The sequence below is a fragment of the Nycticebus coucang genome, chromosome 3, assembly GCF_027406575.1.
Source record: "Nycticebus coucang isolate mNycCou1 chromosome 3, mNycCou1.pri, whole genome shotgun sequence".
NCBI classification, from domain to species: domain Eukaryota; kingdom Metazoa; phylum Chordata; class Mammalia; order Primates; family Lorisidae; genus Nycticebus; species Nycticebus coucang.
This window is the reverse complement of record NC_069782.1, coordinates 66,805,835-66,821,091: the sequence shown is the minus strand read 5'-3', so window position 1 is coordinate 66,821,091 and position 15,257 is coordinate 66,805,835. Positions and strand designations below refer to the sequence as shown.

The 15,257-nt window shown below is 45.0% G+C and overlaps 1 protein-coding gene across 14 annotated transcripts in view; it reads left to right on the top strand.

Moving 5' to 3' along the window:
* Positions 1 to 15,257, top strand: part of CACNA1A (calcium voltage-gated channel subunit alpha1 A) — a 358,837-nt gene that overhangs the window by 114,025 nt on the left and 229,555 nt on the right. The window contains exon 1 of one of the 14 annotated variants that reach the window (XM_053584938.1): positions 635 to 706. The exons of the other annotated variants lie outside the window; for them this stretch is intronic. Coding sequence (XP_053440913.1) covers positions 688 to 706 — 19 coding nt within the window. The 5' untranslated portion in view covers positions 635 to 687. Of the gene's footprint in view, positions 1 to 634; positions 707 to 15,257 lie in introns of those variants that run through there. 14 annotated transcript variants of the gene reach the window in all.

The following is a 15,257-nucleotide window of genomic DNA, read 5'->3' as shown; positions in this document are numbered from 1 at the left end:
GCGAAAGGGGGGGTGGGGAGTGTATCCTTCCTAAGGACCGAGTCCAGAATCGGTCTGGGGTCGTACTGGGGCCTCAGAGCCAGTTCCGGGGGCGATCAGAGTTCCCCCTAATGAGCTTGGACCCGGCCGGGGCCTGGGCGCTTCTGGTCAGGGCAAGGGAGCCCTGGGAGCCTTGGCTAGGTTTCCTGGGCCGCGCCTGACTGGTATCCACCTAAGCCCCCAAAGCTGGGGCTCAGCTTCTCCACGTCTGCGCTCCTTAAGGAGGGGGCCGCACTTTCAGGGCAGAGCCCTCTGGGGTCTCTCAGGACCAAGACCAAGAGGGAGACCATGCGGCCTTCACACTGAGAAGCCAGCACCACCCCAGAGTGGGCCTCTGGCTGGATCTGGAGAGGGTAGCCACCTGGGCTGGGGGGCGGGTGGTGCTTACTCTCTCTGCTGTAAATTTCATTTCCTTTAACCACTGATGAGGGACCTCACCTCATTATCTTTTGGGATGTAGAGGAACAGATCCCATTTGCCTTATGCGCTGGTCCTAGAAGACCCAATGTAGGCTATTCCAATAAGAAAGACAGGGCAAGAGAAAAGAAGGTGGTGGGCCCTTTCTGGGAGACCGTGTTAGGGGTGGGTTGGATTCAGCTTCTCTCACCCTAGGGAGCCAGCAGAGAACACCAGGAGAAATCAGCACCCATGTGGACATCTCAGGCAGGTAAATGAATGCTTTTTTCTTTTTTTTTGTTTAAAGATCTCAAGGAAGAAGGTGAAGACCACATTTTCCTCTACCGAGATGCTGTCAAAATGCCGAGCCCCTTGTGTTTCTTTGAATCTATTCCTGCTTGAAATAAACCTTGAGGAGGGCTTACTATCTATTAAGATGTATGCAGGCAAGAGTGGGTAATTAGTCGGGCTTTCTAGCAGTTATCTAAGCATGACCCACATTCCAAGAGGGGGGATACACCCTGCTCCCCAGGCTGGCCGGCCACCTTGCCACGTCCAAATGTGCCGCTTCTCAGCATGATTCCAACCAACTGCCCACTGTGTAAAAATGACCGGGCTACATGGGTCCCTGGCCTCAGGGATCCATCCCTTTCGTGTTTGGTTTCACCGTTATGTACTCAACAGGGCTGGGCCCTTTGAGGTCCCAGGGTTATTTGAAGAGTGCAGTGGTGGGTGGATTCACTTTTGGGGGGCTCAAAATTGGGCCAGGCTCTTGGCTTCTGAGTACTGACATAGTAGTGGGGGTACTGAGGTTTTGGGCTGTGTCAACAGTCTACTTTGAGGGTCCTGAAAATTAAGAGATTCAGCAGAGGTCTTTTTGTGGGGAAGTGCACCCCTAACAACAATGTTATCTCCATTGGTACGCAAGGCAGGAACTAGGTCTTTTCCTCATAGGTTCCGACATTATGAAGAGGCTGGTTCTTAAGGCTAGAAATTCCGCCCCATTCTGGGCCAATTAAAGTGTGATTACTCTGGCCAGCAGAGTGAGAGGTGAGGGCCTTGGAGGATGGTGGGGGCACGCTTATCAGCAGGAGTGTCCAGGAGGGAGGGCTTCACTGGGCTGACAGATTTCCGTGTTGGAAATGCCTTTACATCGCCTTCTGGAGCCTGAATTTGGAGACTTTTAAGAGGAAAGGAAGGAGGCAGGGAGTCCTTATGTTGTGTCCTTAGCTCACCTCTGTCCAGCCTGAATCCTGCAGATCAGAGGGCTATATGAGAGAAAGGAGATTGAGTAGCCCCTCAGAAGAAGGAGGTAGATGCTGGTGAACGAGATGTGTTGGTTGGACTTGGGCTCTTCCTTGGCCAGCTTGCCCATGGCTTCCTTGCTCTTGTGATGAGTTTGTGCATTTTGCTCTGTGCAGACCATTTTTGTTCTTTGGCCCCAGGTAGCAGAAACATTATTTTCCCAGTATGGAAGGAAAATCTCCCCACCCCCCAACCTGTCACCAAGCTGGGTCATCTCGGACTGAGCTTTCTCTGGGGGGTAGTGGGGAGGGAGAAGGAGAGGAGACGGACAGAGACATAAGGGGGGGTGGGGTGGATAAAAGAATTCAGGCCAGCATAAAGAAGATACTGTGTGGATAGACTAAGGAGTCAGATGCTAGGACAGAACATTGACATTTTTTTTTTTTAATCTAAAATACCTCTGCTGTTAAAAAAAAAAAGTGTAAGTGCTTATTCTGAACTTTTAGAATGAAGTCTAATAAACGTATAGGAAAGTACACAAGTCCGATACAGCTTCATAAATTTTTACAAAGTAAATATGCCTGTGCTACTGGCACCCAAGTGAAGAAACAGAACATGCCAGCTCCTCCCAGAAACTTTTCTCATCCGCTCTCATGGTCACTCCCCGACAAGGATACCACCGTCTTGACTTCTAGCTCCATAGATTCATTTTGCCTCTTTTTGAACTTTGTATATAAATGAAATCACATAGTACATTTTCTTGTGCCTGGCTTTTGCTCCCATCTGTGAGATTTATTCACAATTGCTACAAATAATCGTAGGTTGTTTCTTCTCCTTGCTGTGCAGTATTTTATTGTGTGAATCTGCAACAATCTACTTATCCATTCTACTGTTGATGGGCGTTTGAGGTAGTTTCCAGCTGTGTTGTGAGGGACATGTCTTATACATGATTTTGTTAATTTTTTCTTTCTTCCACATTTCTCTTGGAAAGGAGTGGAAATGCTCCTGCCACTTTTTGATGTGTATGTAGTGGGACATGTCTAGAAACGGCATTCAATAAGGGTTGCAGGTTTCTCACTGTTTTGTGGAAGAGAAGTGAGTAAATGTTCCGTGAGCTTGGGTGTGTGCTCATAGAGTCTTAAGAGTGTTACTTCCAAGTGCAAATTCCAACATGGTATGCTGGCAGAGGGTTCAGCTTTGCCTTCCCTGCACTCATGGGAAATTTTCCACTGTGATTCCTTCCTCTTCCATCCCCCAGTGGGTCAGGCTTGAAGCCAGGAATGAGAATTAAGGGTTCTCATTTGTTTCACTCTTCTCCCCTCTTCCTAAGTCAGAAAACCCAAACGGAAGTCTTTGATACTCAGATTTACATTGCTGCCTTTTTCTCATACCAGGCAGTGAGGCGTCTTAACCACACACCTTGTGTCCGTGTTTTCATTGATTGGAAGTCTGATTTAAATATGGTTGTGATGGTTTCTGATGACTTCTGAAGAGCTCGGATCTTTCAGCTCAACAAGCAGCATCTGTCAACCTTCCTAGAGCTCCCCCCTCCTTAATGCCACACACTCTTTCCGATGTGCTGCGAGGCACCAATGGGAATGTCATCTTTTCAATCCTCCTCATGCCAGCAGGTCTCCCACTGACCATGATATAGACATTTGGACCATTGCAAGAGCCATGGATGGATGGAAGTCTGTGTATGATCATGCTTAGTCTCCTGATTCATATGTGGGATTCCAGTTTTTCATCCAGGTTTTCAGGAATTTCAAGGAGAAGCCTAGAGTCACATTGACATCAGGTCATCAGCCTATGGTCATTGGCTGACTGGCATACCTCCAATTTTTTTTTTTGTTTGTTTGTTTGTTTGTTTTTGTAAGGAAAGAGCAATGTTCTGCATGAGAAGCAAAAGGAACACTGAGGAACATGAGAACATGTTATCAGACTCCTGGCTCAATCACGAATGGTAGAATGTTCTAGAAGGTTCTACGTTAGCAGGCAGGATGATGTAACCCACATGATTCTTGGGTTAGATCAATTTGGCTGGTATTTCTGGAAGAGCATAATCCCATAAAGTAAGAATTAGCACGGCTTTCCCATTGGGAATTTTTTTTTTTCAATAAGCAATTCCTCAACTGCAATTCCAAAATCAAAAGAGAGCTCATTTAGAGGTAAAATGTAACTTGAACTGACTTGCATATAGTCTTAATTTACATTTGAATCTATCCCACATTGTGCATGTTTTGGTATATTTCACTGCAGAAATGTTAGACGTACTCTATGGTATTGCTCTAGTCCCATGCCAGGAGGGCTATGTATTTATCATAGTGCTTCTCAAACTTTCACATGCATGGGGATCGTCTTTTAAGATGATGGTTCTGATCTTGCAGGTTTGGGGCTTGGGAGTCTGCTTTTTCAACTAGATTCCCTCTGCTTTAGTTTATGGGCTATGTTTAGGCTATCCGGGCTATGTCATAGAGATACCCAGAGACCTTTTTTCTTGTTCTTAAAAATCAGGTTTATCAAGGTATAATTTATTTGTAACAAAATTCAACCTTTTTATATGCTGTTTTGTAAGTTTTGACAAATGCCTGCAATCGTGCAGCCACGGGCGGTGCCTGTGGCTCGGCGGGTAGGGCGCCGGCCCCATATGCTGAGGGTGGCAGGTTCAAACCCAGCCCCAGCCAAACTGCAACAAAAAAATAGCCGGGCATTGTGGCGGGCACCTGTAGTCCCAGCTACTTGGGAGGCTGAGTCAAGAGAATCGCCTAAGCCCAAGGATTTGGAGGTTGCTGTGAGCTGTGTGATGCCACAGCACTCTACCGAGGGCGATAAGGTGAGACTCTGTCTCAACAACAACAAAAAAAAATCGTGCAGCCACTACCCAAATCAAGATATGGAATATTTCTGTCAACCCCAAAATAACCCCATGGTGCCCTTCTAAGTCAGCACCCCACTTCTCTAGTCCTTTGTAACCACCAATTCCAAAAGATAATATAAATAGAATCACACAGTATGTAACCTTTTGAGTCTGTCTGCTTTCACTCAGCCTTTGAGATTGATTCATATTATTGCCTGTGACAGCTTGTTCCTTTTGGGTGCTGAGTAGTATTTCATGGTGTGACTGGACCAGAATTTATTCACCCATTTCCCACCTAAAAGCCATTTGTTTTTTTTGTTTTTTTTTTTTGAGACAGAGCTCACTATGTCGCCTTCAGTAGAGTACTGTGGCATTACAGCTCACAGCAACCTCAAACTCTTGGGCTTAAGCGATTCTCCTGCCTCAGCCTCCCAGCTAGGCTATTTTTTGGTTGCAGTTGTCATTGCTGTTTAGCAGGCCTGGGCCGGGCTTGAACCCCCCACATTTGGTATATGTGGCTGGCGCCCTACTCACTGAGCTACGGGCACCAAGCCCATTTGGGATGTTTTTAGTTGAGTGGTTACGAACTGTATGGGTTTTATCGGGAACAACGAGGATGTACATTTCATTTCTCTGGGTAAATAAATACTCAGGAGTGAGATTGCTGAGTTGTGTGGTAGGTGTATACTTAATTTTATAAGAGACCCCAAACTGTTGTCCAAAGTGTGGTTATACCATTTGTACCATGTGCTTCCCATCTTTGTTGTCCTTCTAAAAACCCCAAGTTCTAAGCTCCAAAGCACATCTGGCTTTGCGGGTTTGGAATTAGAGATGTGGATGTGCAGAAGGTAATGGAAGTAGTAGTGCTAAATGCCAGTCAGAGAAATGAGAAAGACTGAGGACGCTGTTTGAAGCTACGTGCCTGCGCTAGAGAGAGAAAATGAGTTTTCTGGGGTGTGTTGGTTTTGTCACCCTAGTAAGAAGTTAAGCTTTGAGGCCATGAGACCCATGACACTGGTCTATTCTTTGCCACTGCATGACACAAAACATGCATCCCATACATGTTTGTTGAATGGATTTTAAAAAAGGTGTAATGTCTTCCCCCACTAGCTAAATTGTATAACATCTGATTTTCCCTTATGCAAATGTTTTAGGGTTTTGGTGGATTTTAGGTGCAGGAGGTTGGGATGATGTTCATGAGGTTGTCAGGCCAATGATGGTTTCTGAGACGTCAATGCTTCAGCAGATGGGGTGCAGTGGCCCCTTGAGAATGAAGTCTTTTTTCAGGGACTTGGGTGGGAGGCATCTGTTGAGTGGGGCATATGTTCCCCCCCGCCCTTTTGCTCCCCAGTAGCAAGCGCACATATGCACTTCCTCAGCAGTAGAAGGCACCACTGGGAAGGTGGACTTCGTCCAGCGATGGTCAGCCTAAGTGCCCCACTGTTAACGCATTTCTGAGAATGCTAACTCAGCTCCCAGGAACAGGGCCGGATGGTGCCTGCCCTGAGAGAGAGCAGAGAGGAGAGGAAAAATGCCCCAGACTCAGAGTCAGACAGGCCTGGGTTCAAATCCCTGGGCACCAAAACAGTTCCTTCACATGCATGGTGAAGATACTGCTGCTGCTGGTGGCTCCCTTGGGGGGTTCTCAGGAGATTAAATGGAGTCACGCACGGAAAATTGTCAGCACAGTGTCTGGCACTGAGAAAAGCCACAAATATAAGAGCCACAATACCAGAGGGTCATTTTATTTCTGATGTTCTATTTCCTTTCTTTTTGGGGGGGGCAGGAGACTTCGGCTAGAAATGAGGCTGTGTAGGGACCCTCTATGACTGGGCAGTGTGGATTTATTAAGCTGAGTGTGGAGCTCTTTAGAGCGACCCTCAGACAATTCTGCTTTCTCCCTTCTCTCTGGAAACTATCGGGAAAAAATTCATGCCCACTTAACCCATTTTTCTATTCCTTTTGGTCTAAGATATAATTAATTCTCTTCCTCCCTCACCTTGGTCTCTCTCCCTGTGAGTGATGAGGTGAGGGAGTTTTAAAGTGTGTAATTAGCTTTCCTGCTCCCATGCCCTATCTCCTCCTTCAGAGCAAGTCAAGTGTCAAGCCCAGCACAGAGACCACAGACTCAGGACACATTCTGTGCCTTCTCAGGTGTCTGCTGCAAACTCAACAGAACATAGATCAGCTTTTGGGTTAGAATATAGGTCCCTGCACCTGAAACCTCTGTCTTCCTTCTCCCTCACTCCCTGGGAGAATACAGAAGCAAGGAATATTTTTGGAGAGGGAAGGAGGTGGGTGTGCATAGCCACTTGGTTTTAAAAAACCACTGGACAGTGGGGTGCGGTGCCTCATGCCTGTAATCCTCGCACTCTGGGAGGCTGAGACAGGGAGGATTGTTGAGCTCAGGAGTTCACAACCAGCCAGAGAAAGAGAAGGACCTTTTCTCTACTAAAAATAGAAAAATTAGCTGGGCATAGTGGCATGTACCTGTTGTTCGAGCTAGTTGGGAGGCTGAGACAGGAGGATCTCTTGAACCCAGGAATTTAAGGTTGCTGTGAGCTAGGCTGATGCTGTAGCCCTCTGGCCCGGGGAGCAGAATGGAAACTCTGTCTCAAAAACAAAAACAAGAACAAAAATAGATATAATCCCCTACCCAAACAGAAAACAACCAACCAAACAAAAAACACTGGGCATTACATGTATTAGCCCTTATCTGGGTAGAGTGACCATTCGTCCAGGTTTGGGACTGTTCTAGTTTTAGCATCTCAGGAAACTCTGGTCCTAGGCAAATCACACTAGTGGTGAGTTCCTAACACCCAAGAGAGAAGAGGCGCCTAGAGATGGTGCCCATGCTCAGGAAAGGGCAGTGTCAGTTACTTTTCCCTTCTGAACAGCTGAGAATTTTTACTGGAATGAATGCTGCTTTTGGAAGCAGCCTTTAAGGCAGCTAGCACAAGAGCAATCCCAGCTCTGAAGGGAAATGCCTGAGTTTGGTCCGGATCAAGTTTTGTCGTCTTGCTTTGGTCAGACATGGCTTTTATCTGTTGTTCAGACTGGCAAGAGCCGTGGGTCTTCATGAAAGGTACATGGTGGGCCTGCTGCACATCCCACTAGGAATTAGCAACCTTCCCCTGCTTCTAGCCCCCAGATAACAAACACAAGAGGCAGGTCCTCTCTCTGGGGCCGTGATGGGAAACAGAACTTAGTTGCTCACCTGCCAGGAAATAATATTCACTCTGTTATGTTCTGTTCTCATTTTAGGCCTCGGTGTAAAAGGTGTATATAATTTTAAGCCAATTTTTAAAGTACTTGCATGCAAGTGGTGTTTACAGGAGGGTGAAGTCTGGATGTTACCTTTTCATTTTTGAGAATAAGTTGATGGAGTTGTCTTAAACAAGACATTGAGATGGACCTAAAACTTGGTCTGTAGGGGGTCACATGGATTCTGATCTCCCAGAGCCTGATGTGTTCCTTTATTTCCTTCTCCATTATTATTTTCTTTATTGATTATAATGGGCACAGGTCTATGCTGACCGCCGCTTGCTGCTGCTGTGAAAATGTTTGTGGCATGTCGTGGTGGTGTCTACGCGGGAATGCGTCAGTTTGAGCAATAGCACCAAGAGTGGAGGCTGAAAAGAAGGAGGGAGGAGGGCAGGTGATACTTACTGGGTGGATGGGAAGCAAACAGAGCTTAGAAACAGGCGACCCTGGTTACAAATCTCAGCTCCAGCCCACAGATGTGAAGCCTGTCTTCTCATCTGTAAAATGAGGGCATGGTTTTACGTTCAAGGATTTACGGGAAGTTTAAGAGATGCCATGTCCAGAAATATATACCTAAATTTTACTCTGTAAAATGTAGCCAAAGCAATGGACTTTAGACTCAGTAAGGATGAGGGCTATATTGGTCTCTACACTGTCCCCGTGCCTGGCACCTCCAGGGGCTGAATATTTAATTTGGGGGTGTTTTCTCATACTTGGGGTTAGCAGACTGTTACTTTAATCCTATTTCAACTTCGTGACACGCTGTTCATATTATCTCTCGTTTTGCTGATTTTTACTTCTTTACTTTAATAATGTATGCCGACTGTGGTAGACCCAGCACCTTGGTCAGAAGCTAGAATGCTGGTCCTCAAAGTGTGGTCCCCACCCACCCCTGCCCTGTCCAGCCCTCTGGGATCAGCATCTTGCTATAGGGTGGAGTTTCTCCCAATTGGGCATGCATCCTGGAGGGCTGTTAAAACAAACTTCCTGATTCAGGAGGTTTGGGGTGGAGCCTGTGCATTTGCTTTTCTAGCAAGCTCCCAGGCAGTGCTGAGGTCTGGGACATGCACTTTGAGAAATACTGAATTAGAATAGGACCGATAACGTATTTCTCTCTGCAGTCTCCACTCCTGCCTTTTCCTCCTGCTCCTCCACCACCCCACGGCCCAAAGAGAACTTTCTCGAATTGAGTGTGTCTTATTTCCCTGCTTTTTCTCTTTTTTCAAAAACGGGAAGTGTTTTATCACATATTTATATATACTATAATAATATAAATTTAACTTCCCTTGTTTCTGAGCTGTTTCATCTTCTGGGACTTGCACTTGTGTTTTTCACTCAACTATGAGTTTCTGAGATTCATCTCTATTGTGCAGTGTAGCTGCTGTTCATTTATTTTTCTCTGCTGTATAATATGGCATTTTGGGTTGATACAACAATTTCTTTACCTATTTTCCTGAGAGATTGACATCTGAGATGCTTCCAGTTTGGGGAGATTGTTTGCTGTATATTATGAACAGTATTATGGTGATGAATAAATAATTTTGAATGAATGAATTTAAGGTGTTAATTTTAGTCTGAGTATTTGGGAATCCTGCCTGAGGATTCATCAGCATTTATGTGACAGTGGCCGTCACACAGACATGGGCTAAGCCATTTCACAATTTACTCATTGTGCTCTCTAAGGGCTGGGTCGGACAGATAGCACTTGTCCCTGCTTGTATTCTGGAATTCAGAACCTGTGGTTTAGATCTTGGCAATTGATGTGGTTGTGGAGAAACAGCATGGTTCAGCTGAGAGCATAGATTCTGGAACCAGGTGGCTGGGGTTCAAGTCCTAACTCGGCTGGCCCACTGGCTTTGTGACGCTGGGCAAATCACTTCAGTGGTCTATGCTTCAGTTTCCCAGTCTGTGCAATGGGGATTCTGATACCTAGTGGGAAGATTAGATAAGTTAATATTTGTGATGCTTAGAATGGTGCCTGGCACTCAGCAGGCCATCTATGTGCTTATATATGGAAGGGTTGATGCATGGATGGGCTTATTTAGGTGGCCATGTTTAGCTTCTCTGACCCAATGCTTGGAATAATGTGTGGCCCACAGTAGGTACTACCTTGGTGTTAATATTCTGACCCCCCCCCAGTCCCCGCGCTTTTTTTTTTTTCGAGACAGAGTTTCACATTGTCACCCTTGGTAGAGTGCCATGATATCCTAAACTTCTGGGCTTAAGTGATTCCTCTTGCCTCAGCCTCCCAAGCAGCTGGGACTAGAGGAGCCCGCCACAACACCTGGCTATTTTTTAGAGACAAGGTCTCGCTCTGGCTCAGGCTGTTCTCGAACCTGTGAGCTCAGGCGATCACCCACTTTGGCCTCCCAAGTGCTGGGATTACAGGGGTGAGCCACCTCACCCGGCTATTCTGCCCTTTCTTGCCAACTCCTTTGATCTCTGTTTTTCTTTGGCATTTACATTATTAACCCATTCTCCTGAATGGTCAGCTCAAGCAGTATTGCTCCAATATATGAGCCGGGGGGGAACAATCCCAGGGTGTTGTTGATGACATGTACTAGAGTTCCATGATTCCAAAGCCCAAGCAAGATTTCTCCTAGAAATACTTTATTCGTGTTCCTGATTGACTTCCTTTCCCTTTCTCTGTGCTCCAATACCAGCCTCTCTCCAGTCTGCCCACAGTTTCCCCTTCCTTTAACTCTCTCCCTATCCTTGCCCTCATCCAAAAACACCATCTTTGAAGGCTTCAAATACTTCAAAGCAGCAAGAATAGGCTAGCTTCCCTGAGGGTCTTAGAAGGACTTGGAGTGCTTGAATCTTGCACAAATAGAGATGTTTATAGGCTTAAATTATCTTTAGAAGAGTTGTTAGTATGCAAAGTTTTGACATTTTACTGATTCCTAATCACAATGCAGTCTTTTAAGTTATGGGTCATGGATACATGCTTATGATTTGAGGGGGATGAGGGCATCTTATACAGTTAGAGTTAGATGGCTGGGTGGATGGATGGATGAATTGATAGATAGTTGGTTGGTGAGATGTGTGGGTGAGTGGATGAATGGATGGGATGAAGGAAGAAAGGAGGGATGGGTGATTGGATGGGTAGGTGGATGAGTTATATAGGTGGGTAGATAAGTAGATTGATGATGGCTGGCTGGCTGAGTGGACAAATGGATGGACAGATGGGTGGATGGATGGATGACTGGATGGGTTGGCATATGGGTGAATGTATGGGTGGATGAATAGGTAGGCAGATGACTAGATTAGACTGAAGAGTAAAAACATGGTTGACTGGCTAGATGGATGATGGTTGAATGGGTGGATAGATGTTAGACACTGGGTCTGTATGATGTTTGGTGTACTTACCAACTTGGAATGACCGTGTCTCTCCACTTGCCACCCTAATTGTGCCTTTTTCAGTATCAAATGAATCTTGCTTACTTTTGTAAAAATCAGTAAGATTGTATGTTTATGGTTTACCTCTCTAATTAGAAAGCTCTTTGAGGGTAGGAGTGAGTGATTCACCTTCCTCTCATCCCCCAAAAGTTCTCTCACTCCATCATGAATAAATATGTTAATTAAGTAATGGTGAAGACAATAAACAGTGTTTTTGACAAAGATTATTAAAATATTGGAAACACTTGGTTTTCTTTGTTTCAGAGCGAGGACTGAAAGTGGAATTCCTTGGATTTTGCGTCATCAGTGGAGAGGGTAGTGGATGGTGTAGACCAGCAGAATATCCCTCTTCCAAGCAGGTTGAGTAGATTCCCCAGATTCTTACCTGCTAGCCATAGGTTACAGATTACTGATGTAACGGGGTCCTATAATGCCTCACATTGATCTGATCCTTGTCTTGTTTGTTATTTCCTTTTTTAAATTTTCTACTCATTCTACTCTGTCTCAGCCCCACTGGTCATTTTTGCGCACACCCAGCTCATGTACATTACACGGCATTCCTCTGTTTAGCACTGGCTGTTCCCTGTACCTACATCACTGTTCCCTTGGGTCTCCCATGGCTAGCTCCTTCTCTTCAATTAGGGCTCAGGCCAAAAGTCGCCTCCTTCAAGAGGCCTATTCTCTTCATTAATCGAACATCTAAATGAATATAAAGAATATAAAATATGTGTGCACTCTATCATCCAGAAAGAATCTCTGGAGATATTTTAATGTATTTCATTCCATACCTTTTGAAGGATATAAATTTTTGTGAGCGTATTTCCATGTCATTAAGTATCTTTGAAAAGATAAGTGTCACCCTGTATAGTTGCACAGGTTGTATATTGTACAAGGGTAGCAAATCACCTGTCATAGGCATCATAGAGCTGCTTATTTATTATCTTGGTGCCCCAGCTGATGGAAGCTTAAATATCTTGTTCTGAAAAAATGAAGATATTATGGCGGTTTTGACAGATGGACTTAACAACTTGAGAAAGGGGAGTCTTGTTTACATTTACACAGTGGTACTATATGGAAAAGGCTATATTGTTAATACTTATAAGATGATATTCCACTTCGTGAATGTGTTATACTTTGTGTGACCATCTCTGGTTATTTGTTTATTTTGCCATTCTAAATAACAGCACAGTGAACATCTTTGCATGTGAAGCTCTGTCCAAGGTTCAGAGAGTTTTTAGAATGAAATTCTTGTCTATGTATGGTACTCCACATTCATAACTGAACAACAAACTCTGTTGTTACCACTTTCTTTGAATCTGTAGAAAGGTTTTTGATACCAGGTGACTAGTATATTGAGGATGTTGATGATGAGGAACAGGGAAAGAACAGTTAATTGGTATGGAATTTTTCCTGGGCTGCATGTAAACCTGTGCTTTTGAACTGCTGTGTGTGTGTGTGTGTGTGTGTGTATGTGATTTTTACCCCTGAGGATACTTTTGGCAATGTCTGTAGATATTTTTGATTGTCACGAATGCAGGGGTGTGGAGGGGGTGCAACTTGCATCTAATGAGTAGAAGGCAGGGAGGTGAGTTAAGCATCCTAAAATCCACAGGCCAGCCCCCCACAGTGAAGAATTATCCAGGCCAAGATGTCAATAATGCCAAGGTTGAGAAATCCTGATGTAATAGATGTCACAGGTTTCTGCAAGGGGAGTGGGTGGACTCAGGGTTCTTGGGTGACTTAAATTTAATTTACAGTTTCTCTTCCTAGCTGAGTGTCTAAGCCAGCTTTCTGTGAACTTTAGATCCCACACGATCAGCAACAGGCTTGCTACCGACAGATTCGTTGATGTAAATATAGATGAATATATAGAAGGAAATCTCACCCAGAGTTAGAAAATGTTGGAATGAAAGCTGCTGCGGCCTCCCCTTCTCTCTCTTTCTCCTTCTGTTACCCAGTTTTTAAATCGTGCCTCACTTTCTGTGGGCTCCTGGCAGGGTGAGTGTTGCCGGTATAGATGATGGTTCCATGTGCCTTTAGTCCCCACACCTGGGGCTGGTCATGAGCATGTATAGGAGACAAACCCCTAGACCATGTCAGCTTAGGGATGTGAGGGGAAGAGGAGTGTATTCATTTATTCATTCATAAATGTTTCTTGAGCAACTACTATGTGCCAGCTGAGTGGGAGGGGGTAAGAGCAGAGAAGTGACAAGGGCAGGTAATTCTGGGCTTTGTGAGCCACAGTGAGGATTTTCATTTACCCCAAAGGAAATGAAATAACCACTCCACCTCTTTTCCCTCCTGGCACACCTGTACTTCTGTTTTCCATAACAAAAATAGGGTCATTCTGTGTAGATGTTTTAAGACTGGCTGTCTTTCTGCCAACACTAGCCATACTGCAGTGAGTATCCTGGTAATGGAGTCTTTGAACACATCTGTGACTGTTGTCTTAGGACAGATTCTTGGAAATGGCATGGTGGGATCATATGTCAGGCTTCTGTGGCAGGCAGTAAGGGACAGGAAATGTGTGCCCTTTCAAATCCCAAGGTTCCCTTTGACTGACTGTGTGGTCCAACTGGTTGCTCTTGATTTTACATATTTGCCAACCAGATAAGCAAAAAGTAGAATCCTGTTGTGGTACAGTGTATGTTTCTTTAGGAACCAAAGACACGAAGCATTTTCCATATCCATATGGGCTGTTTGGAGACCCTTTGCTCTGTTTTCTCAGGGACATTTTTCATGGCTGTTTTTTAGATTGAGCAAAATTCTGTAAGAACTGAGGGGTGCTGTGTCTTTGTGTGCTGAGCATGAGGGAATCCAGTATTGTGGTTAAGGGGGAGGCTACCTGGGTTTGAATCCTGTCTGTTTAGTTCTTTATGTCTGCATCATCCTGGGCAAATCACTTAGCTCCTGGGTCTCAGTTTCTTCATCAGTAAAATGGGTTTAACAATAGTACCTGCTCTGTGAGGTTGTTGTAAGGATTCAAGCAGCACTCAGAACAGTGCCTGGCACACAGTAGGTGCTAAGTAAGAGTTTGTATGTATTATTATTCTAGGCATTAGCTTCCTCCTTCTCCAATGGAATAGTGTGTGTGTATTTCTGTGCACCTTTCTTGGTGCTGACAGCCCCTTTACTTCAGAACACAACAGCAGCCAAATGATTTAGAGCAAGGTCTCCAAGCCTTAGGACCAGCCATGGCTCCCCTAACTGACCAAGCAGGATTTCCGGTGCTCCTCAATTCCCAAAACTTGGTTAAAAGCAGCCAGACCATTTTTTGCAATTGTAATGAGCAGACCCTTTCCTTGACCTCTGTGGAAGTTCAAGTCAGGATTTCACTTGAGCTCTAGTAAAGAGGAAGTGCCGTGTCCTAGGAGAGCATACCTAGGAACAACTGCCTGCCTTTTGGAGAATAGTTGTAATAAAAGTAGCTCCTCTTTATGGAGAGCTTACAAGCCCTGAAAGCTTTGGCTGACTGAATTCATACCAGCCCTGAGAGCTCATGGCATTTAATTTTGCTCCCATTTTATAGATGTGCACACTGAGGCTCAGAGAGCTGGAGTCACTTGCCAAAGTCACACAACTCAGTTTCTTTACCTGTAAGATGGGAAGAATAGTATTTTCTTCCCAGGGATGTTGTAAGGATTAAATTGATGGCGAATGTAAAACGATGTGCTTGGCACATCTCAAGTGCTCAGCCAGTGGTGGAAGCTCTCAGTTTCCTTGTTGGTATCCTCACTGGGACACAGATAAAACCGAGACAGATGGACAAAAATCCCTGTCCTGGGGGCTAACATTCTAGGTGGGGAGGGAGACAGACTAAGGACCAGATAAACTGGTAATGGATAGAGTTGAAATGTGGTAAGCTCAAAAATAAAGATCTCCAGGGTGATTTTGGCTGTACCTTGGTATTGACAGGAATGGACAAGTAATGACACCTGAAAAACTGAGTGAGGAAGAGACCCAAGGGGCGTGCAGACTTGTTTCAGGGTGATCTGGGGAGTAGGGAAGGTGAGGGCCTGCTATGGAGATCTGGATGGCTCTGTCTGGTGGACGAAGC